The sequence below is a fragment of the Salvelinus fontinalis genome, chromosome 22 (genome assembly GCF_029448725.1).
Source record: "Salvelinus fontinalis isolate EN_2023a chromosome 22, ASM2944872v1, whole genome shotgun sequence".
Lineage (NCBI taxonomy): Eukaryota > Metazoa > Chordata > Actinopteri > Salmoniformes > Salmonidae > Salvelinus > Salvelinus fontinalis.
Window position 1 is genome coordinate 28,131,858 of NC_074686.1, and position 22,686 is coordinate 28,154,543.

The 22,686-nt window shown below is 43.2% G+C and overlaps 1 protein-coding gene across 1 annotated transcript; it reads right to left on the minus strand.

Moving 5' to 3' along the window:
* Window positions 1-405: 405 nt before the first annotated feature.
* fam221a (family with sequence similarity 221 member A) lies at window positions 406-22,336 on the minus strand. The gene is made up of 7 exons (XM_055877044.1): window positions 21,292-22,336; window positions 20,501-20,674; window positions 20,088-20,278; window positions 19,718-19,924; window positions 19,445-19,546; window positions 18,905-19,002; window positions 406-749 (listed from the first exon to the last, which is right to left on the minus strand). Exons 1-7 carry the CDS (start codon window positions 21,354-21,356, stop codon window positions 609-611), a joined length of 978 nt encoding a protein of 325 aa, XP_055733019.1. The 5' UTR covers window positions 21,357-22,336; the 3' UTR covers window positions 406-608.
* Window positions 22,337-22,686: the final 350 nt, after the last annotated feature.

Genomic DNA, 22,686 nt, shown 5'->3' on the forward strand with positions numbered 1-22,686 from the left:
TTTTAGTGAGTACTAGGATGCACTGTTATATAGACACATCCTCAATCCTGCCAGTCTGTGTGTGTGTGTGTGTGTGTGTGTGTGTGTGTGTGTGTGTGTGTGTGTGTGTGTGTGTGTGTGTGTGTGTGTGTGTGTGTGTGTGTGTGTTCATCCTTGGCTTTTTGTTAATTAAATTCCTAGCATGACACTGATTGGCCACTTGGCTTTCCATGTCTTTATCTGTAGTTGATTACAATAAGGGCATCCTGATCAATAAAATGAATGCATTTTCTATATCCTGTTTTTGAATGGTACAGTGCAGGTAGAACCAGTGTTATTTAGTAAGGTGAAACTATCAACAAAATAAAACAATAGAAACCCTGAGAATGAGGTCCGAGTGGAAGATGGTAAATTAAAGAATCAACATGGATTTGAACATTTATTGTCAATTGATCTTGGAAACATCACAAAAGCTTTGGTGTTTATGATCTAATGATCATTTTCCCAGGTGAGACTGTTTGATTATCTATTATCCATAGTGCAATTATATCATTATCTGTGTGGAATGGAATACCGCATTAAACTAAGTGTGTTAGTTAACTGTTCGTCATCTTCTCCAGTTTGGTAAATTATTTGGTAGGCTGTTTGGTAGGTTGCTTACTGCATAGGGAGGTGGTTGGTTTGGTGGATGATAGGCTAGCTGGTTTGGTGGATGGTCTTCCTCTTGATGATGATGCCTTCTGTTTGACTGCCATTTTCTCAGCCTTCATCTGAAACAGAAACTATGATTTTGGTATTCAGGTTTCCAGTCATTCTTTTACATGTCATGTCACGTGCTCATTTGAGTACCACATTCACACATAAATATACACTACAAAGTATGTGGACACCTGCTCATCGAACATTGATTCCAAAATCATGGGCATTCATATGGAGTTGGTCCCCCCTTTGCTGCTATAACAGCCTCCACTCTTCTATGAAGACTTTCCACTAGATGTTGGAACATTGCTGCGGAGACTTGCGTCCATTCAGCCACTAAAGTATTAGTGTGGTCGGGGACTGATGTTGGGCGATTAGGCCTGGCTCGCAGTCACCGTTCCAATTCATCCCAAAGGTGTTCGATGGAGTTGAGGTCAGGGCTCTGTGCAGGCCAGTCAAGTTCTTCCACAACGATCTCAACAAACCATTCTGTATGGACCTCGCTTTGTGCACAGGGGCATTGTCAAGCTGAAACAGGAAAGGGCCTTCCCCAAACTGTTGCCACAATGTTGGAAGCACAGAATCGTCTAGAATGCCATTGTATGCTGTAGCATTAAGATTTCCCTTTACTGGAACTAAGGGGCCTAGCCCAAACTGAATAACAGCCCCTGACCATTATTCCTCCTCCACCAAACATTTGGCACTATGCATTGGAAAGGTAGTGTTCTCCTTGCATCTGCCAAATCCAGATTCGTCCGTCAGACTGCCAGACGGTGAAGCTTGATTCATCACTCCGGAGAAGGCGTTTCCACTTCTCCAAAGTCCAAAGGTTGCGAGCTTTACACTACTCCAGACGAAGCTTTGCATTGCACATGGTGATCTTAGGCTTGTGTGCTGCTGCTCGGCCATGGAAACCCATTTCATGAATCTCCCGACGAACAGTTCTTGTGCTGACTTTGCTTCCAGAAGAAGTTTGAAACTCTGTAGTGAGTGCTGTAACCGGGGACAGAAGATTTTTAGCGCTACGCGCTTCAGCACTTGGCGGCCCTGTTCCATGAGCTTGTGTGGCCTACCACTTTGTGGCTGAGTTGTTGGTGCTCCTAGACATTTCCACTTCACAATAACAGTGCTTATAGTTGCCCGGGGCAGCTCTATCAGGGCAGACATTTGACCTACCGACCTGTGACAGTGCCACGTTGAAAGTCACTGAACTCTTCAGTAACGCCATTCTACTGCCAATGTTTGTCTATGGAGATTGCATGGCTGTGTGCTCGATTTTATACACCTGTCAGCAACGGGTGTGGCTGAAATAGCCGAATCCACTAATTTGAAGGGGTGTCCACATACTTTTGTATATACTGTCTAGTGTATTTTATTATAAGACCTTGATTAATTCAACATCATAAGATATCCATTGTACAAAAAAGGGGTGTCTGCAGTAAATATATTGTCAATGAATTGTTATCTTATTTGCTGCACTGGTTGCTCTACATTAAACTACATACAGTGCCTTCAGAAAGTATTCATACCCCTTGACTTATTCCACATTGTGTTACAGCCTGAATGTATAGAAGAAAAAAAATATATATATTCTCACCCATCTACACACAACACCGCATAATCACAAAGTGAAAACATGTTTATACATTTTAGCAAATGTATTGAAAATGAAAAACAGAAATATCTCATTTACATAATTATTCACACCCCTGAGTCAATACTTTGTAGAAGCACCTTTGGTGGCGATTACAGCTATGAGTTGTCTTGGGTATGTATCAGCATTGCACATCTGGATTTGGGAATTTTCTCTCATTCTTCCTTGCAGATTATGTCAAGCTCTTTTAAGTTAGATGGGGAGCAGTGGTGAACAGCAATCTTCAAGTTTTTCAATGGTATTCATGTCTGGGCTTTGGCTGGGCCACTCAAGGACTTTCACATTCTTGTTCTGAAGCCATTCCAGCATTGCTTTGGCTGTATGCTTGGGGTCATTGTCCTGTTGGAACGTATATCTTTGCACCAGTCTAAGGTTGTTTGCACTCTGAAGCAGGTTCTCATTAAGGATTTGCTTGTATTTGGCACCATTCATTGTTAGCTCTATCCGTACCAGTCTCCCAGTCCCTGCCGCTGAAAAGCATCCCCATAGCATGATGCTGCCACCAACATGCTTCACGGTTGGGATGGTGTTAGACGGGTGATGAGTTGTGCCTGGTTCTCTCCAGACCATAGCACTTTGCATTCAGGCCAAATAGTTACACTTTTGTCTTATCAGACTGCATAATATTTTCCTTGTGCTCTGTCTTTCACGTGCCTTTTTACAAACTCCTGTCGTGCGGTCATGTGCCTCTTTCCTTAGGAGTGGCTTCCATCTGGCCACTCTCCCATAAAGCCCAGATTGGTGAAGTGCTGTAGAGACCGTTGTCCTTCTGGCAGGTTCTTCCATCTCAGCTAAGGAACTCTGTAGGAACTCTGACTGACAGAGCTAGGCAGAGTCTGGGTAGTTCCATATTTTTTTCAATTTCCTATTGATGGAGACTACTGTGCTCTTGGAAACTTTCAACACTCTAGAAATTGTTTTATACACTTCCCCAGATATATGCCTCATAACAATTCTATCTTGGCGATTTTCAGACAGTTCCATGGACTTCATGGTATAGTTTCTGCTCTAACATGCACTTCTTCTATAGTTTATTCGCATTTACATAATTTAATGTGCATCCCACCACCTACTATGCAGGATGGAAACAGGATTCCCACCCAAAAAATGAACTATCAAAAAATAAATAGATATGTGGCATACAGCAGGTCAGCCACCGGGGGAGACTCATCGAGGCCTGGTGACAGACGGAGTATACATCACGAGGCGATTGCTCCATCTGCTGGATGTACCAGGTCTCGACGGGATCTCCGGCCAGGAATAATTGGGGCTGATTGGGGATTGGTGAGTAATCAAGGGCTGATTGCTCACCAGCTGTACAAGTCCCATAAAGCTGCCAGAAGGGCAGCACACAGGGGAGAGACTGGGGGAGGAAAGGACTCCCATATAGTTGGGGACGGTAACACGAGGGAGTTCAGTTTTGATCCCCCACAGGATACAGCAAGACCCGGAGCCCAGAAGACGGGATCCTGGAGAGGGTCTCATGGGGGAGACCTATTATTTTAATAAACACCTTTGAAACTGAGCTAATCCTACTCTGTCCGTGTCTGATCTTTGTAAACGTTTTGACCAAACCCCCTGGTCTGCCACAATATTTATAGTATATATACAGTTGAAGTTGGAAGGTAAAAAAAAAAAATGTACAAGTGAAACAATTAAATACAATATATGTTATTAAGTGGGATGTATAAATGTGCAATGAAGGCAAATGACAAGTACAAATGGCAAGTGTAAATGTGCAGTGAAGGCAAATTGAAAGTGCAAGGAGGCATGCAACTGAAATGCAGGAATAGCAGCAATGAGGTTACCGAGATAGACATGTACAGTTGAAGTCTGACGTTTACATACACCTTAGCCAAATACATTTAAATTCAGTTTTTCACAATTCATGACATTTAATCTGAGTAGAAATACCCTGTTTTAGGTCAGTTAGGATCACCTCTATTTTAAGAATGTGAAATGTCAGAATAATAGAGAGAATTATTTATTTCAGCTTTTATTTCTTTCATCACATTCCCAGTGGGTCAGAAGTTTACATACGCTCAATTAGTATTTGGTAGCATCTCCTTTAAATTGTTTAACTTCGGTCAAATGTTTCGGATAGCCTTCCACAAGCTTGTAGATACTTTTGTACCGGTTTCCTTCAGCATCTTCACAAGGTCCTTTGCTGTTGTTCTGGGATTGATTTGCACTTTTCGCACCAAAGTACGTTCATCTCTAGGAGATGGAATGCATCTCCTCCTGAGGGGTATGACGGCTGCGTGGTCCCATGGTGTTTATACTTGCGTACTATTGTTTGTACAGATGAATGTGGTAACTTCAGGCGTTTGGAAATTGCTCCCAAGGACGAATCAGACTTGTTGAGGTCTACAATTTTTTTTCTGAGGTCTTGGCTGATTTCTTTTGATTTTCCCATGATGTCAAGCAAAGAGGCACTGAGTTTGAAGGTAGGCTGTGAAATACATCCACAGGTACACCTCCAATTGACTCTAAAGCCATGACATAAACAGCTTGGAAAATTCCTGAAAATTAAAAGGCGCAGTCAACTTAGTGTATGTAAACTTCTGACCCACTGGAATTGTGATGCAGTGAATTATAAGTGAAATAATCTGGTCTGTAAACAATTGTTGGAAAAATGTCTTGTGTCATGCACAAAGTAGATTGTCCATGACACAAAGTCCTAAGCAACTTGCCAAACTATAGTTTGTTAACAAGAAATTTGTGGAGTGGTTAAAAACTAGTTTTACTGACTCCAACCTAAGTGGATGTAAACTTTCTACTTCAACTGTGTTTATATATATCAAACAATTTCTGTTAAAAATAAATAAAACAGATCTGATCCCAACAGGCTCAAGGGGAACCTGCAAGGCTTCTGAGTCCAAAAAACATTTCTGCTGCAGCCACAATATAGTCTAGTTTCTTTGACTTCTTTGAGACTTGTGCTGTACAGTTTATAACTGTGGCAATGAACACAACAAAATCCACCTTTTTAACACACAGGGTATCTTTTGTCTGGCAGCAAACATTTACTACGGTCTGTGGTGTATCCACTACCATCTCTTCACTGGCATCACTTGTTTCCTCAATTCTTTTGATCGCCTCCCCATAGGAGATTCAATTGACCGCTCTTACTTTTGCCAGCTCAATTTCCTTCACCTTTACTGGCCACTCCAGGAACTCAGGATCATGATCCCCACCACAATTACAACACCGTCGTCCTTCTGCACACTGTTCTTCAGTATACTCTGTCTGTCTGTACACACTTGAAACATGGCCAAATCCTTTACAGTTCTTACACTGCAGTGGTTTGGGGATGAAAGCTCTTACCATCTATCTTACATAACCAAGCTTCACATGTGTAAGTAATTGCTCTTTATCAAAAAAACAACAGGACCGACGGACTTTCTTTTGTCCCCCCATTCACCCAGTGGGTCAGACGCCGGGCACCAACCACACCAGGAATTCTCTTCAGGTATTCAACCTGAACATCCGTCGTCACCATGAGATGACATCTTTGACGGGTGCTCTTCTCCGAAGTTCGAAACACAAAACTTCTGTTGTCCGGATTCTATTGAGGCTCACTCCAATCTAAGATCACTTCTGGTCACTCTGACAGACTCCACTTTTCCAAGCACATACTTTACCATTTTCAACACCTCCATCCTTACTCAACAACCGCATCTCAAAAAGAAGCGATTCATTAACATTTACACACGTATCCTCCACTCCAATTGTAGACAATTTCCTTTTTTGTTCCAGTTTTCAATATTACTGTTGTCCATTCAGAATATTCGTCTTCACCACATTTACTCGACACGCTGCTTAATTCGAACTCATCAACCACTTCCGCCATCTTCCTTTCCCAAGGTCATTCCGTAGCTCCTCCTTCACATGCACTGCCAACTGTGGGACCTTATATAGACAGGTGTGTATCTTTCTAAATCAGGTCCAAACAATTGAATTGGCCACAGGTGGACTCCTGTGGCCTACAAGTTGGAGTGACATCTCAACGATGATCAAAGGAAATTGGATGCACCTGAGCTCAATTTGGAGTCTCATAGCAAAGGGGTGTATGACAGCAAAGGGGCTGATTGATTCTCTGATGGACACTAATAAAATACCCATCATATCTGGCCATGTGCCCTCTCTGAATCAGGGCATTGAACGCTTTAGCAGGATGCTTTCTCTTCACAACTGGCTACATGATAATTGCAGGGTGTAACTTTTGTTGATAATTTCGATACCTTTTGGAAACAAAACACATTTTATAAGGAGGATGGGATCTACCTGAATAATTGGGGTTCCCGGATCCTTTCACAGCACTATATGGCTGCGTTGAGACAATGACTTATCAATGACCCAAGCCCAGCTCAATTAATCCCTACCATTATGTTGCGGAGTTGTAATAATGCTTCAGCAAATGTACATTACCAGGGGCGTTGGTAGAAACAATGTAAGTAACCTAATTGATGTCCCTCTAACTGCCCTGAATGCCTCTGCTGATTCTACAGCTATTGTTTGCAGTAATCATGTGCCTATGAACCAGAGTTATTAGAGCGTTGGGCCGGTAACCGAAAGGTTGCTGGATCAAATCCCCAAGCTGACAAGGTAAAAATATGTCGTTCTGCCCCTGAACAAGGCAGTTAACCCACTGTTCCCCGGGCGCCGAAGATGTGGATGTCGATTAAGGCAGCCCCCGGCACCTCTGACTCAGAGGGGTTGGGTTAAATGCGGAAGACACATTTCAGTTGAAGGCATTCAGTTGTACAACTGACTAGGTATCCCCCTTTCCATACTGTTAGCACTGAGGCGGTGTTCCCTAGTAGGAAGTCCACTGTGTGCAGCTCACCCTACACTAACACAAATAACATGAGCATGTCTAATGGCGGCGAGTGTACAACGCGAGGATCTGTGTCTTTCCAGATTTTGCGAATTAGCCGTAATCGACTTAATAGTTCTTAGTTTATTCACTCAATACAGCATGGTGTACACTCTATATAGCTGACAAGAACTCCTGGATATCAGAACACAATGCACAAAGAGAGTCTTTGACAATTTACAACTTCCACTGGAGATCGCGAAGATGCTCCGGGAGACTGAAACATCGGCGAGAAGAAGTGCCCGGAGGCGGCGTCGAGATCGTAAACAAAAGGCGAGGGAAGCGGGGTGGCCTCCAGGCTAGGAAAAAGCTAACCCCATATCGGCTTTCACTCCCTAGTCTTTTCCTCGCTAACATCCGGTCACTGGCGAACAAAATGGACAAAATACAACTAAGAATCATCTCACAAAACGGAATTATGGATTGCAGCGTCATGATTTTCACAGAAATGTGGCTAAACAACAGCATATCTGATAACGCTAAAGGGCTAGAGGGGCGCGGGGTCTTCAGGGCTGATCGTACTGCAGAGGACTCTGGTAAGACCAGAGGAGGTGGTCTGTGCATTTATGGAAACAAAGCATGGTGTACAGACAGTAACATAACCGGGAGTCACTGCTCAACCAATCTGGAGTACCTGATGATTAGGTGCAGGCCTTTCTACTTGCCTCGGGAGCTTACATCCATTGTTGTTACTGCAGCCTATATACCTCTGGATGCTAATGCTAAACTAGCAATGAAGGAACTGCAGGTTGCTATTAGCAAACTGCACATCCTGATGGTGCTTTTATTGTTGCAGGGGATTTTAACCACTCAAATCTGAAAACTGTTTTTACCAAATTCCACCAAAATGTTTCCTGCCCCACTAGAGGACACAATACACTAGACCACGTGTATACAAACATTTCGGAGGCTTACAAAGCCATTCCCCTCCCCCACGTAGGACAGTCTGCTCACCTTTCACTGTTCTTACTCCCCAAGTACTTACCCCTCATTAAACGCATGAAACCATCAGTGAGGACAGTGTAAGTGTGGCCAGGGGGGTCAGACTCATTACTACAGCACCAGTTTCAACACACAGATTGCCGCCCTTGACTTCCATACGGACATTGAAACATATGCTTCTTCCGTTCTGGATTACATCAAGATCTGCATCAACAATGTCACCACCCATAAACTAATAAAGACCTTCCCCAACCAGAAGCCTTGGATGAACAGAGAAGTCCGACTACTGCTAAAAGCACTGCGATGCGGAAGCCTACAGCTCATCCAGAGCCACCTGAAAAAGGGCATCAAGATGGTTAAACATGACCACAAACTGTGGATTGAGGAGCACTTCAACAACAACTCCAACCCTCGACACATGTGGCAGGGCATCCAAGCCATCACAGACTACAGGCCAAAAAACCCTTTCCCCACAGCCAGCGATGTCTCCATCGCCAACGAGTTAAACAGGTTCTATGCTCGCGTCAAAAGGGACAACAAAGATCCAGCCATCAAAGCTGAGCTCCCCCAAACGACCTCCCCCTCAGACTATCCATCGCAGATGTGTTGTCTGCACTGAGCAGGGTGAATGCATGCAAGGCTGCTGGTTCTGATGGCATCCCTGGTCGTGTGCTCAGAGCATGTGCTGGGCAGCTGGCCGAGGTCTTCAATGACATTTTCAACCTGTCACTGGCCCAGGCGGTTATCCCCACGTGCTTTAAGATCACAACCATTGTGCCAGTGCCGAAGCAGTCGACCGCATCAAGCCTGAATGACTTCCGACCTGTTGCACTCACCCCCACGATCATGAAGTCCTTTGAAAGTATGGTTTTGGCCTTGAGTCCTGCCTCCCTCCAACACTGTATCCCCACCAGTTTGACTACCGACCGAACATGTCTACAGAGGATGCCATCTCCACAGCTTTACACTGTCCTGACCCACCTGTACAAAACCAACACCTATGTGAGAATGCTCAGCATTGACTTTAGCTCAGCATTCAATACAGTCATTCCCTCTAGGCTGGTCACCAAACTCCATTATCTAGGGATCAGCCCCTCTCTCTGTAACTGGACTTTGGACTTCCTAGAGGGAGTCAGCCTAGAGGGAGGAGGTCAAGCACCTGGCTGCATGGTGCACTGACAACAACCTGGCCCTCAATGCAAAGAAAACCAAGGAGCTCATTGTTGATTATAGGAAGCTAAAAGCTGCAGCCACGCCACAGTTGTCATTGATAGCACTGAGGTGGAGCGTGTGTCCAGCTTCAAATTCCTGGGTGTCTACATGACCGAGGACCTCTCCTGAACCCTCAACACCTCAACCCTCAACCCAGCAGCGCCTGTACTTTTTGAGGAGGCTGAAGAAGGCCCGCCTATCTCCCAAGATCCTGGTGAACTTTTACCGCTGTACGGTCGAGAGCTATCTGAATAACTGCTCCACAGTGTGGTTTGGTGGATACTCCGTGGCCGACCGGAAGGCCCTGCAACAGGTGGTGAAAACAGCCTAGTACATCACTGGTGCCCAGCTCCCTGCCATCGTAGACCTCCAGCGCATGCTGTGTCTGTGTAGGGAGAGCGGCATCACCAGGGACCCTTCACATCCATGCTACAAACTGTTTTCCCTCCTACCATCAGGCAGGCGGTACAGGTATCTATGTTCCTGCACTAGCAGGCTCAATAACAGTTTCTTTCCAGCTACTATAACCCTGCTGAACTCTGTGACACGGCACAAGCCATATCCACCAGCCCACCGCTTAGTACTGCCTCTCAGGGACCTTGTTTCACTACTCTCTTTGCACTCTTCACAGTACTACTGAACTCTGACATTGCTTTTCAAAGTCTGATTAAGGACATTCAATTGTACATGTACAGTTGAACTCGGAAGTTTACATACACTTAGGTTGGAGTCATTAAAACTAGTTTTTCAACCACTCCACACATTTCTTGTTAACAAACTATAGTTTTGGCAAGTCGGTTAGGACATCTACTTCTACTCATTGTTCCAACAATTCTTTACAGACAGATTATTTCACTTATAATTCACTGTATCACAATTCCAGTGGGTCAGAAGTTTACATACACTAAGTTGACTGTGCCTTTAAACAGCTTGGAAAATTCCAGAAAATTATGTCATGGCTTTAGAAGCTTCTGATAGGCTAATTGACATAATTTGAGTCAATTGGAAGTGTACCTGTGGATGTATTTCAAGGCCTACCTTCAAACTCTGTGCCTCTTTGCTTGACATCATGGGAACATTTTTTTTTAGAACTCCACAAGTCTGGTTCATCCTTGGGAGCAATTTCCAAACGCCTGAAGGTACCACGATCATCTGTACAAACAACAGTACGCAAGTATAAACACCATGGGACCACGCAGTCATCATACGGCTCAGGAATGAGACGCGTTCTGTCTCCTTAGGATGAGTGTACTTTGGTGCGAGAAGAGCAAATCAATCCCAGATAACAGCAAAGGACCTTGTGAAGATGCTGGAGGAAACAGGTACAAAAGTTTCTCTATCCACAGTAAAACAAGTTCTATATCGACATAACCTGAAAGGCCCCTCAGCAAGGAAGAAGCCACTGCTCCAAAACCGCCATAAAAAAGCCAGACTACGGTTTGCAACTGCACATGGAGACAAAGATCGTACTTTTTGGAGAAAAGTCCTCTGGTCTGATGAAACAAAAATAGAACTGTTTGGCCATAATGACCATAGTTATGTTTGGAGGGAAAAGGGGGACGCTTGCAAGCTGAAGAACACCATCCCAACCATGAAGCACGGGGGTGGCAGCGTCATAATCTAATCTTCTGCTAAGCTTTCCAGTAAAGCAATGAAAACAAATAAGCATCCGAGAAAAAAATAGCCCACATTAACATATGTAGTTTAATAAATACGTTTCATGAAATCAATAATTTGCTAGTAACAGTTGACAATCATATTCTGACTAATCTCTCAAACTCACTTAGATAATACTTTTTATGATTCAGTGATAACAATACATGGTTATAACATCTACAGAAAATACAGAAATGCCAATGGTGGAGGTGTTGCTGTTTATATTCAGAACCACATTCCTGTAAAGCTTAGAGAGTTGAATACTGTTGAAGTAATGTGGCTACAGCTTTATCTGCCTCACCTAAAGCCCATTCTTGTGGGAAACTGCTATAGACCACCAAGTGCTAACAGTCACTATCTGGATAACGTGTGAAATCCTTGATAATGTATGTGATATCAACAGAGAGCTATATTTTCTGGGTGATTTAAATATTGACCTGCTTTCATCAAGCTGCCCACTCAAGAAAAAGCTTCAAACTGTAACCAGTGGCTGCAACCTGGTTCAGGTTATCAGTCAACCTACCAGGGTAGTTACAAACAGCACATTAATGAAATTATCAATATGTATTAATCACATCTTTACTAATGCAGCAGAAATTACCTTTAAAGCAGTATCCAAATCCATCGGATGTAGTGATCACAATATATTAGCCATATATATGAAAACCAAAGTTCCAAAGCCTGGGCCTATATAGTGTATAAGAGGTCATACAATATGTTTTGTAGTGATTCCTATGTTGTTGATGTAAAGCAACCAGACACTGCACGTGACACATTTATGAAAGTGCTTATTCCAGTTACTAATAAGCATGCACCCATTTAAAAAATGACTGTAAAAACTGAAATCCTCATGGATGATGAGGAATTGAAAAATGGTATGGTTGAGAGGGATGAGGCAAAAAGAATTGCAAATAAGTCTGGCTACACAATTTTTTAAAATGTACTGCAAATTGAGAAATCAGGTGACTGAGTAAAAAGTAGTACAAACTATACTATGAAACAAAGCTAAATTATATAAATAGTAATAATAATAATATAGTAAAAAGCTTTGGGGCACTTTAAATGACATTTTAGGGAAAAAGACAAACTCAGCTTCATCATTCATTGAATCAGATGGCTCATTCATCTCAAAACCCACTGATATTGCCAATTACTTTAATGTTTTTTCATTGACAAGATTAGCAAATTTAAGCATGACATGCCAGCAACAAAACGCTGACATTACACATCCAAGAATAGTAAAGCCTCCTTTACTGGCTCAAATAGCAGACCAATCAATCAACCTGTTACCTGCCCTTCGTAAACGTTCAGAAAAAAAATTCTATTGCTATTTTACTGTAAACAAATTGACAACAGACTTTCAGGACACTTATAGGGAAGGACATTCAAAAAGCATGGCACTTACACAAATGACTGATGATTGCCTGAGAGAAATTGATGATACAAAGATTGTGGGAGCTATTTTGTTAGACTTCAGTGAGGCTTTTGACATTATCGATCATAGTCTGCTGCTGGATATTGTGGATAAAACTATATTGTGGATAAAGAGTTACCTGTCTAACAGAACACAAAGGGTGTTCTTTAATGTAAGCCTCTCCAACATAATCCAGGTAGAATCAGGAATTCCTTAAGGCAGCTGTCTAGGCCCCTTACTTGAAAAAAATATTTACTAATGACATGCCACTGGCTTTAAGTAAATTGAGCATGTTAAGCATTAAAACAATTTAGCATGAAATTGAGAATGTTGAGGTGACTAAACTGCTTGGAGTAACCCTGGATTGTAAACTGTCATGGTCAAAACATGTTGATACAATAGTAGCTAAGATGGGTAGAAGTCTGCCCATAATAAAGCACTGCTCTGCCTTCTTAACAACACTATCAACAAAGCAGGTTCTACAGTCCCTAGGTTTATTGCACCTGGACTACTGTTCAGTCGTGTGATCAGGTGCCATGAAAAGGGACCTCTGAAAATGACAATTGGCTCAGAACAGTGCAGCACGGCAGGCCCGTATATGTACATGGAGCGCTAACATTAATAATATGCATGTAAATCTCCCATTGCTTAAAGTAGAGGAGAGATTGACTTCATCACTACTTGTTTTTGTAAGATGTGTTGATGTAACAGTTTTGCTTCCGTCCCTCAAATCGCCCCTACCTGGGCTCGAACCAGGGACCCTCGGCACACATCAACAACTGCCTCCCATGAAGCATCGTTACCCATCGCTCCACAAAATCCACGGACCTTGCAGAGCAAGGGGAACAACTACTTCAAGGTCTCAGAGCGAGTGACGTCACCAATTGAAACGCTGTTAGTGCACACCCCGCTAACTAGCTAGCCATTTCACATCGGTTACATTGACATGCTAAATGCACGGAGGTGTCTGTTTAAACTACTAGCACACAGCTCGGACACCCATATATACACCACAACACATGCCACCAGAGGTCTCTTCACAATCCCCAAGTCAAGAACAGACTATGGGAGGCACACAGTACTGCATAGAGTCATGACTACATGGAATTATATTCCACATCAGGTAACTGATGCAAGCAGCAGCATCAGATTTTAAAAAACAGATACAAATACACCTTATGTTACAGTGGGGACTGTGAAGAGACACACACACACACATACACAGGTACAGACACGCTTATACATACATGATAAGACACGAGCACTACATACACGTACACACTGGCGGACTGACCGTCGGGAGTACCGGGACATTTCAGGTGGCCTGAGGTAACTCACTCCTGCCGTGAATAGTCAACTTGACCAGCGATAATATAGCAAGCAGGAATGAGTTGACTGAGAATCTCAGACCCTCAGTCTCTTTCTGCAGTGTCCCCTCTCGCGCCAAAAATGACACCAGGTCTCTCCGCGACGCACATAGCAACTGTCTACCTGCTTCTCTACCGAAAACATTTTAGGCAAGTAGCACGGCAAAATGGATGGTCAGAAAAGGAAAGGTGGAGCAGAGAGGGAGAGAATAAAAAAGAGAAAGGCCCTTGCTGCGTCTGTGGCTAAATGCTGCAAAATAAGCGACACTAGCTAAAACACACACACGACACCCAGCATGGCTAGCTAAGTAGCCTAACTAATAATAGTGACACAACGGCCGGCAGGCTAAACAGTTTGCACGTTTTACATCTTCATGGAGGAATTATATTGTAACGACCATAGGTTTATAAGCGCGGAAATCGACTCTGCCGCACGAGCATGCTTTTGCGGCACAGTCGATAAAGAGCTGGACTTCGGGCTAGAAGGTCAAGGGTTCGAGACCTGCTCCCTGCCTGTTTCATTACATTGGTGTCAAACGTGGGATAGGACCTTGCATCCACGACAGTGCGTGTGCTTGGCCGGTGAGCGCGTTCCTGTAAGACGTAGAGTCGCAAGCTAGCGCGAGGATGCGCTCTTTGAAAGGAGGGAGTAGTGTAACGACCCTGGGTTTATAAGCACGGAAATCGACTCTGCCGCAGGAGCATGCGGCACAGTCGATAACGCGCTGGACTTCGGGCTAGAAGGTCAAGGGTTCGAGACCTGCTCCCTGCCTGTTTCATTACAATATCATAGTAATGACTGCAGCATAGCGATCATAATATGACATTGAAGGCAATATGTTTCAACTAGTAAAAAACTGTAAACCTATGGACTAACTGTAAAACTATGGACTTGCCAGCATTATGTCATGACTCATGCCACAAACTAGGGAAAGTGCACATACACTGTACAGTGAAACAGGCTACAGTAACGTAACCATAATACATCCATGGACGTAACACAGTAAGTAGCCTGTGTGACACAGCACAGGCAATGGCAAAGCGCCCTTAGTACCAACATTACAAGTTACTACAATAATATACAGCTCTGAGAAAAATTAAGAGGCCACTCCAAATTAAGAGACCACTCTTAATTTTTCCCAGAGCTGTATTAATGTAGCCTACTGATACACTAATGATAGTGAGTATGATAACAGAGTATTTTCTTTGTAAAGGTGGAGAAGGAAGCAGCAGCAGCAGCACTAGAGCTTCTGGTGCTCCTTCAGAACTGGAGATGGTGGTCAGTTCAGAGTCAGACTCAGAGCAGGATCAACTTAAGAGCACAAACCTAAACGTACATGTAGGCTATGATTTTAGATGAATATGTGCTTTATTTATGAGATTATTAGTAGAACTGTAATCGGGGGCATACATTTGTATTACTTGTGCAGTCATTGATTGTAAAAATGTAAATAACCTAAACTTACAATGTTAATCTCATTCTGCAGAGCAACCAGATGTGTGGAGAGAGAAAGGTTTAGAGCCCAGTACAGGGAAAATAGAAAGGGACAGCGAAAGCACTGAAAATCCATTTGATTATTTTGCCCGTCCTCAGTCCAAGGATTTGGACTTCTTTTTTCAGTACCACCCAAAACAAACCCCTCAGTCATTCTCAATGTATTCCACTCCAAAGATGGCACAAACAGAAAATTGACTGACATACAATGAAGTAACTCACTCCTTGTTCTGCTCAGTATGTCTTGCATTCGCAAAACCTTCAGCCAGTGATAGTGCATTTGTCAAAGGAGGCATGCAGGCCTGGAAACATGCCCGTCAGAGAGTACAGGAACATGAGAGAAGCAAGACCAATAGAGAAAGTGCAGAAGCCTTTTTCCTCAGAGCCAGCAAAGCTCAGTACAGACATCTGTACCCTTCTGAGTGATAAGCAAATGTCAGTTCAACTAGACCAGGTCAGAAAGAGGAGGCAGGTCATGGAACGTGTGATTTATGTAGTTAAAGTTATTGGTAAATGTGGGCTTAGCTACAGAGAACACAGACACGAAACTGCATATAACTTGGAAAACATGGCTGTCAATCATGGCAAGTTTCTTGAGCTTATATTGTTGCTAAGCAAATATGATGTCTGCCTACAAGAGCATGTTAGTGGAGCATTGAGAAGAGCAAGAAGTAGATGGGGAGTAAAGGAAGAGGGTCCTTGGTAACTATGACGTCCAAAACAACAGCAAATAAAGTCATTGAAGTCATCAGAATGTTGATTCAGCAGACAATTGCTGTTGAAGTGAGAAAGGTAGAGATGTTCTCAATACAAATGGACACAACACAGGATTTAACATCAAAGACCAGTGTGCAGTAGTTCTGCGATATGTCACTGATGTTGTCCACCAGAGACTCATTGAGGTCATTGACTGTGAGTCATCGACTAGATAGTACTTTATGGACCTTGTGAAACAGACTCTTGAGAAGATGGACATAGATATCAAACAGTGTGTTTGTTGGTAATGCAAAAGACGGAGCAGCTAATATGCAGGGACAATACAGGGGCTTCTCTGCATATCTCACAAGAGAGTCTCCTAACCAAGTACACATATGGTGTTACTCACACCATATGTGTGAGTGTTACTCACTTGATGTAATTGGTGAAACACGCTGGTGGGCCAAAGACGAGGCCTTGAGGAAAGTATTTGGAAGCTTTGCAAAGCCTGACCGTGCACTTTACATCATCATCACTATGGAAAGAATTGAAAAGGATGTGACCATAAAACCTACCATCCGAAGCAAGGCCCAAGGGTACAAGGATGCTCTCCTAAAGTATGAAACCATACTTACAGCTGAGGTTTTTCTCAGGATTTTTGAGAAGACGTCTCCTCGCTCTAAATACTTGCAAACAAGTGGCATGGATATCGTAACAGCACAGCACTTGGTGACGGGAATGGAGGATAACCTGAGAAAGTGTGCCCGAGACTTTGAGGGTGTGAAGAGGGCAGCAGACAACTTTGTTGAGTGGGCCAATGGCATTCTGGATGAGCAGCAGGACTGTGATAACGAAGCTCAGACTGCTCTCCCAGAGAAGACAACAACATAAAAAGAAGAGAAAATCAGGTACGTTGGCAGAAGATGAGCCCATTGCTAATGCAGACATGGATTACAAAATCAAGATCCACAATGTGGTACTGGACACTGTTGTTGAAAGTATTCACTGCTGTTATGCCGCAAATGCAATGCTGTGTGCAGATGTCTCCTACATGAAACCAAAGCATTTTCCTGAGATCAGAAAAAAGGGCCTTCCACAGACAGCTATGAAGGAGCTCAGCAAATGCTTACTGGAATTTGATTGAGTCACTGTTGAGGCATTGCAGGCTGAACTGACCAGCCTTGCACAACAGTGGGAAAGACTGAAACAGTCAGCATTGGAGGAGTACAACACAACGGCCAACAACAACCGCCAGTGATGAATCAGGGGAAGCTTTTGAGGATCCTGATGAAAGTGTGGAGTTGGTGAGCAGAAGTTGTTCCACATGTAAAAACTGCCCGATATGCTGCTATCTTCTCCTGTCTCAGTACAATCTGCTCACGGATGCGTATCACATCATTGGTTTGGGCTACAAGTCCCTCCTCACCCTATCCATCACTCAGGTGGCTTGTGAGAGGACCTTCTACACCCTGAAATTGGTGAAGAACTGCCTAAGAACCTCCCTCACTCAAGAGAACCTTGAAGCATTCCTTTTGAATGCAACAGAGAAGGAGATTCTTATGGGACTTGACAAAGATGACATCATTGACAAGATGGCAGAGAGCAGTGAGTTATTTTGCCACCTACTGGTTTACTAGTGGTAATTACTTACAGGTTACTCTGAAGTAACTATGCTATGACTCTTCCTTAACAGGCTGACAAGGGTGAAAGAAAATGTGCTGTGAGTTAAAGCTGTTGTACAGAGGCAGATTTTTGGGACTTTTGTATTATACTTACAGTTATGTAGCCAATTTTCATTTTCATTGACTCAGTGTATAGATGTGTTTTATTTTTGTGCTGTTTGCTTTATGGACACCAGTGAGTGAACATTAATCTCAAAATTAATTGAGTGCTTTTTAGGAGTGCTTTTTCGACTTTTGTACTATACTTACTTACATTGTTGTAGCTTATGTTCAAGTTCAGTGGATGTGTGAAGTTTTTTGATACGTTTGATATGCTTGATGCTTGAATATAAAGATAATAATTTGAACATTTGAGCTAACTGTATATCTCATTCTCTTTTTAAAAAGTGCAGGCTAATTGTTTTGTGTGTCTAGCCTTGTACATTTGTATGTGCTATGATTGGTGTATTTCTAGTGAGTTTTTGAGGGTGCACACATAGCCATAGCATACCTTGAAAACTCTGTCTTCAGATAGGCTACTTGTTGGTCAGTCCCAAATGTTTGTATTTTGTAATGTGGATAACTTTCTTCCCAGATGAACGTAGTGGCCAAATGTATAACTCGTTTGGTACCCGTTACATCAACAAATAGGGTTAGCCTACAAAATTAGCGGTCTGGTGGTTTGCGTGAACAGGGTGGCCTGGGATGGAGTCAAATTCCCAGCCTGAATTATTGTTTCAGTCCGCCCCTGCACATACGCATGGATTTTGTATTGTAGATATGTGGTAGTAGAGTAGTGGCCTGAGGGAACATACTTAATGTGTTGTGAAAAGTGTCATGTAATGTCATGTAATATTTTAAATTGGATATAACTGTCTTAATGTTGCTGGACCACATGAAGAGTAGCTGCTGCCTTGGCAGCAACTAAATGGGAAACCTTAATAAATACAAAATACTTCTGTATTTCATTTTCAATAAATTTGCAACAGTTTCTAAAAACATGTTTCCACTTTGTCATTACGTGGCTATTGTTTGTAGATGGGTCAGAATTTTTAATTTTATTTAATCCATTTTGAATTCAAGCTGTAACACAACGAAATGTGGAATAAGTCAAGATGTATGAATACTTTCTGAAGGCACAGTATGTGTAGATCTGCTTCCTTGATCTCACTTATTTTTCATCTGTACAATTCTGTTTCTACCGCTCTTTGCTGGCCTCCAGTGTTTCATTAGAGAACTGTCCTCCTCACCCTCTCCTGGTAGCGTCTCTCCAAGTACGCCATGTCTTCTTCCTCTCTGGTGCTGATGTCAGACAGAGCCCTGGTCACGGACGTCACTGAACTCTCCTCTACATATCAGAGGGAAACTATTAAATTAACGCAATACATCTATTATGAGACAAATATCATCTCTGTTTAGGATTTCTATATGAGCCATAGCAGGGTTTCCCTAACTCGGTCCTGCCCCCCTCCCCCAGGTTTTTTCCCTAGCACTACACAGCTAATTAAAATAGCCAACTCATAATCAAGCTTAGATTATTTGAATCAGCTGTGTAGTACTAGGGCAAAAATCTGGGGGGGGGGGGGGGGGGGCAGGACCGAGTTTGGGAAATGCTGACCTACAGGATAAATTGCATCCTCAGTTACACTCAGATTAGGCATTTCATAGTCTCTTCTGGCCACCCTTCCAAAGATTGTATGTGACAAGCATGTGCTTCCCAGGCTAGACATTTCAAAGCACAGTCATAATTATGTCCCCCAAAGCCTCCTATAGCTTGGTTGGGTTCTGACCTGTAGGTCCTGAGGCTGCTGCTGGTCCTGAGGCTTTCTCAAACACATGCTCCTGGAAAGCTCTTGGTTGTTGAGACGACAGAACAGACAGGTGAGGGGCACCTACGCAGGCACACGCATGCACAAGGTCAAGGGTAACAATTAGATATCTCATATCTAAGGCTGAAATTAGACTCATTAGAATGACTGGGATGCCTTTGCTGTAATTCATCTTGTGGCTGTCTCTTGTCAGTGAGTCTGTGATGAGTCTGTGATGCAGCCTGGAGGTCTCACCTGCCCCGCTATCGTCCAGTCTCAGGTACCCGTCAGCCAGGGAGCTGAACCCTGTCAGACCCCCCATGGCTGCGTATGGAACGTCTCTGCCTACTGGACGACCGCGGGCCTCCCGTTCTGCCTTCGTCTCCACCCGCGTCTGGTGGGCGGAGCTAGGCTGGCCACACCCACAGCTGTAGGGGCTCCGGAACCCAGAGCAGGATGAGCCTGAGGACAGAGAGAGAAGAGGAGAGGTAGGTCAATGTGGCCTCAACCACACCCTATACAACACTGACACTACTTTCAACACAACAAATTGGAAGTCAGGGAGTATAGAAGGAGTATTATAACAATGCCTCAGTGCTTCAGCGAGGGGACAACTGAGACTCACATTTCCCACAGAGGTGTTCTGAGGTCTCACTGTGGTCGTAGGCAGAGTGTTTGCACCTGCAGCGTACAGGCTGCGACCCATTCAGGTGCACGTACTGAAAGGCCAAACACCGACACCCTTGAACCCGGCATGGAAGTGCTATCGGGCGCTCCAAAGGAACCTCCTCAAAGTCTGTCTGATGCTGTTTGTACCTGGAGGGATTCAACCCAAGACAAGTGTAGAGATTAAGAAGGATAGCTGGAGTGATGCTTGAATCAGTGACAATGCAGTTCCTGGGAAACCATGCTTCCTCCTCAGCCATAAAGGTTCAGACCACTTTGCAGAGGTCATAGTGCACTTCCATTTTGGGGGCACACAATTAATGAACTAATCACAGTGTTGTATTAGCGATGGAGGATGTTGCTAAAGCGTACCTGTGTGTGCAGAAGCAAGGTGTCTCTGGGCCGATGAGTTTACAGTCTATTCCCCCTGGCACTCCAAAGCTCACATACAGCCTGTTGTGTAGTCTCTGGGGTAACACTGTTCTCTTGTACTCTTCATATTCCTCTGGGGAGAATAGTCTGCCGCCATCGTCTTCACCCACGATCCTGACACACAACAACAGCACAGGGGTATGATCAGAAGTATATCTTTTTTTTAAGGATTTTCTTTTGCAATTTAGTACAAAACAAGAACACACAAAAAAATAACACAAAAACACAGCTGCCAGACATATGAAATTAAGTATTGCTTAAGCAAGACATGGGACAAGAATAGAGCAACAGTGACAGTTACAACAAATCTTTTCCAAGTTAACGGTGTTCATGATTAGTAGTTCTGATCATAGAGTAGCCTGATTCTGCAAAATATTAATTTCCCATTTCCGCCTCAAATATAACACTGATACACAAGTAGCATGGTGAACTAGACATTCACGCTCCAAAGCTTATACTTTCAACTTCATTACAGTTCCACCTATGTAGTCCCATTAGATTGATCTGCTGAGAAAGGAAAGGAAGGCTAGTGTAAAATAAACTGACTCCAAAAAAATGCCATTGGCGACATTCTACATACAAGGGATGTGTGCACTTTCTAAATTGTCTGAAGGCAAACATAACAAAGCAAATAGGTCTATAAAGTCAGTCAGGTGACAGAGGAAAATTTCAGCAGTGCTCCAGACTGAATATAATCCTAGAATACATTTTCATTGGCAAGCAAGACAAACCTCCTGTACTCCAGAAAGTTGTCCACTGCCTTAGATGCAGTCTTGTCAAGACATATTCTCTCCATCGCTCAAGTTTTGAGATATTGTTTTAGCTAGATGATGTTGTAAAATCCTTCAGCTCTTCGACTGAAGTCCTGTGCTCGTATCCGGTTGAGCACCAAGCGTCCACGTTGCTAAGCGATCTGCACCATTCTCCCCCTTTCCTTTCTCTCTCCATTGCTTTAGGCTGGTGGGCGGGAACCATGTCCTTGGTTTATTCTTTCAGTGGGTCATATGCCATCCATTCATTCCTTTCCAAAATTATTACAATCAGCAAAGAAAAATTATGTTTGTAAGTTATTGTTTTAGTTTTTTTCCCAATATTGCCACGAGGATGAATTCGCAAACTGGACCTCCACGCTCACATGTTTATTTATGCCAGATAGGAAGAGGCGAAACGTGAGGGATAACTGCGTGGAGGTCCAGTTTGCATGGAGATCAATTTGTCAATGCGATTGTCGAATTTGGTTAACAAAACATGTAATGGCTTATTTAATACGTGTGGCGTAGTTACAATTTATTTTCTTAAAATGTGATCTTAAACCTAACCTCAAACACAATGCTAACGTTATGCATGACCCTAACCTTATAAGAAGACCACAAAACTAATTTTTGTTTTCGTGAAATTTAACGAGTCATTTTTCTACTTTGTGGCTGTGGTAACTAGTGGAAACCGTCGTGGTCCTGCGTATCTGCCCTCTCATTGGCTAGAATGGTCCCACCTGATCTTGCCTCCTCCCAACTGTCTTACATTATGTTCATTGTTAGAGCGGCCGCTATAGTATCTGGTCAATTTCATCAAAGATTATAAACTGTCTCTCCGCCCAAGGGAGTCGTTGTTCACAAAGCGGCACGGCGGCCTGTCTAGCACCCGCCTATCCTTTCTTTGGATTGGTGGTAACTTCTGTATTGTAAATATTCGATGAGGGTTGTTGACGTTAACCGCCTGTAATCATTGGAGAGAGATGCTGGCCTCATCACATGAATATGCATAACCAACTCAAGACTAACTCCAAAATTGAAAAAAAACTCCAAAAGTGTTTTTTTCCCCTAAAAGTTGCCCGGGATGTCACGTGTCCTACATATATCAGTAACTCGTAACAACTTAAGCCTTGTGAAACTTCTATTCGATCATATAAATCTCACGTAGCAAATGTTTTTTTCGTTGACCAAATTCGACATTCACTGACCTCCATACAAAAACGAATTTCTTCTTCGAGATTGTCCACCCGTTTGTCCTCTATTTATCCCCTAACTCCTTACTTCATGTGCAAAACGAAAACCCGCCACCTACTGGAGGGATACAGATTTTCCGCCGAGTTGGTCCTCTCTCTTCCTTTTACTCTCTGATATTCT

What these genes read in the sequence shown, in the direction of transcription:
- fam221a (XM_055877044.1), bottom strand. Translation starts at nt 21,356, where the DNA reads ATGGAGAGAATATGTCTTGACAAGACTGCATCTAAGGCAGTGGACAAC. An exon ending in AACTTTCTGGAGTACAGGAG is followed by an intron (nt 20,675 to 21,291) that starts GTTTGTCTTGCT and finishes GTTGTGTGTCAG; the next exon opens with GATCGTGGGTGAAGACGATG. An exon ending in AGAACACCTCTGTGGGAAAT is followed by an intron (nt 19,925 to 20,087) that starts GTGAGTCTCAGT and finishes CTCTGTCCTCAG; the next exon opens with GCTCATCCTGCTCTGGGTTC.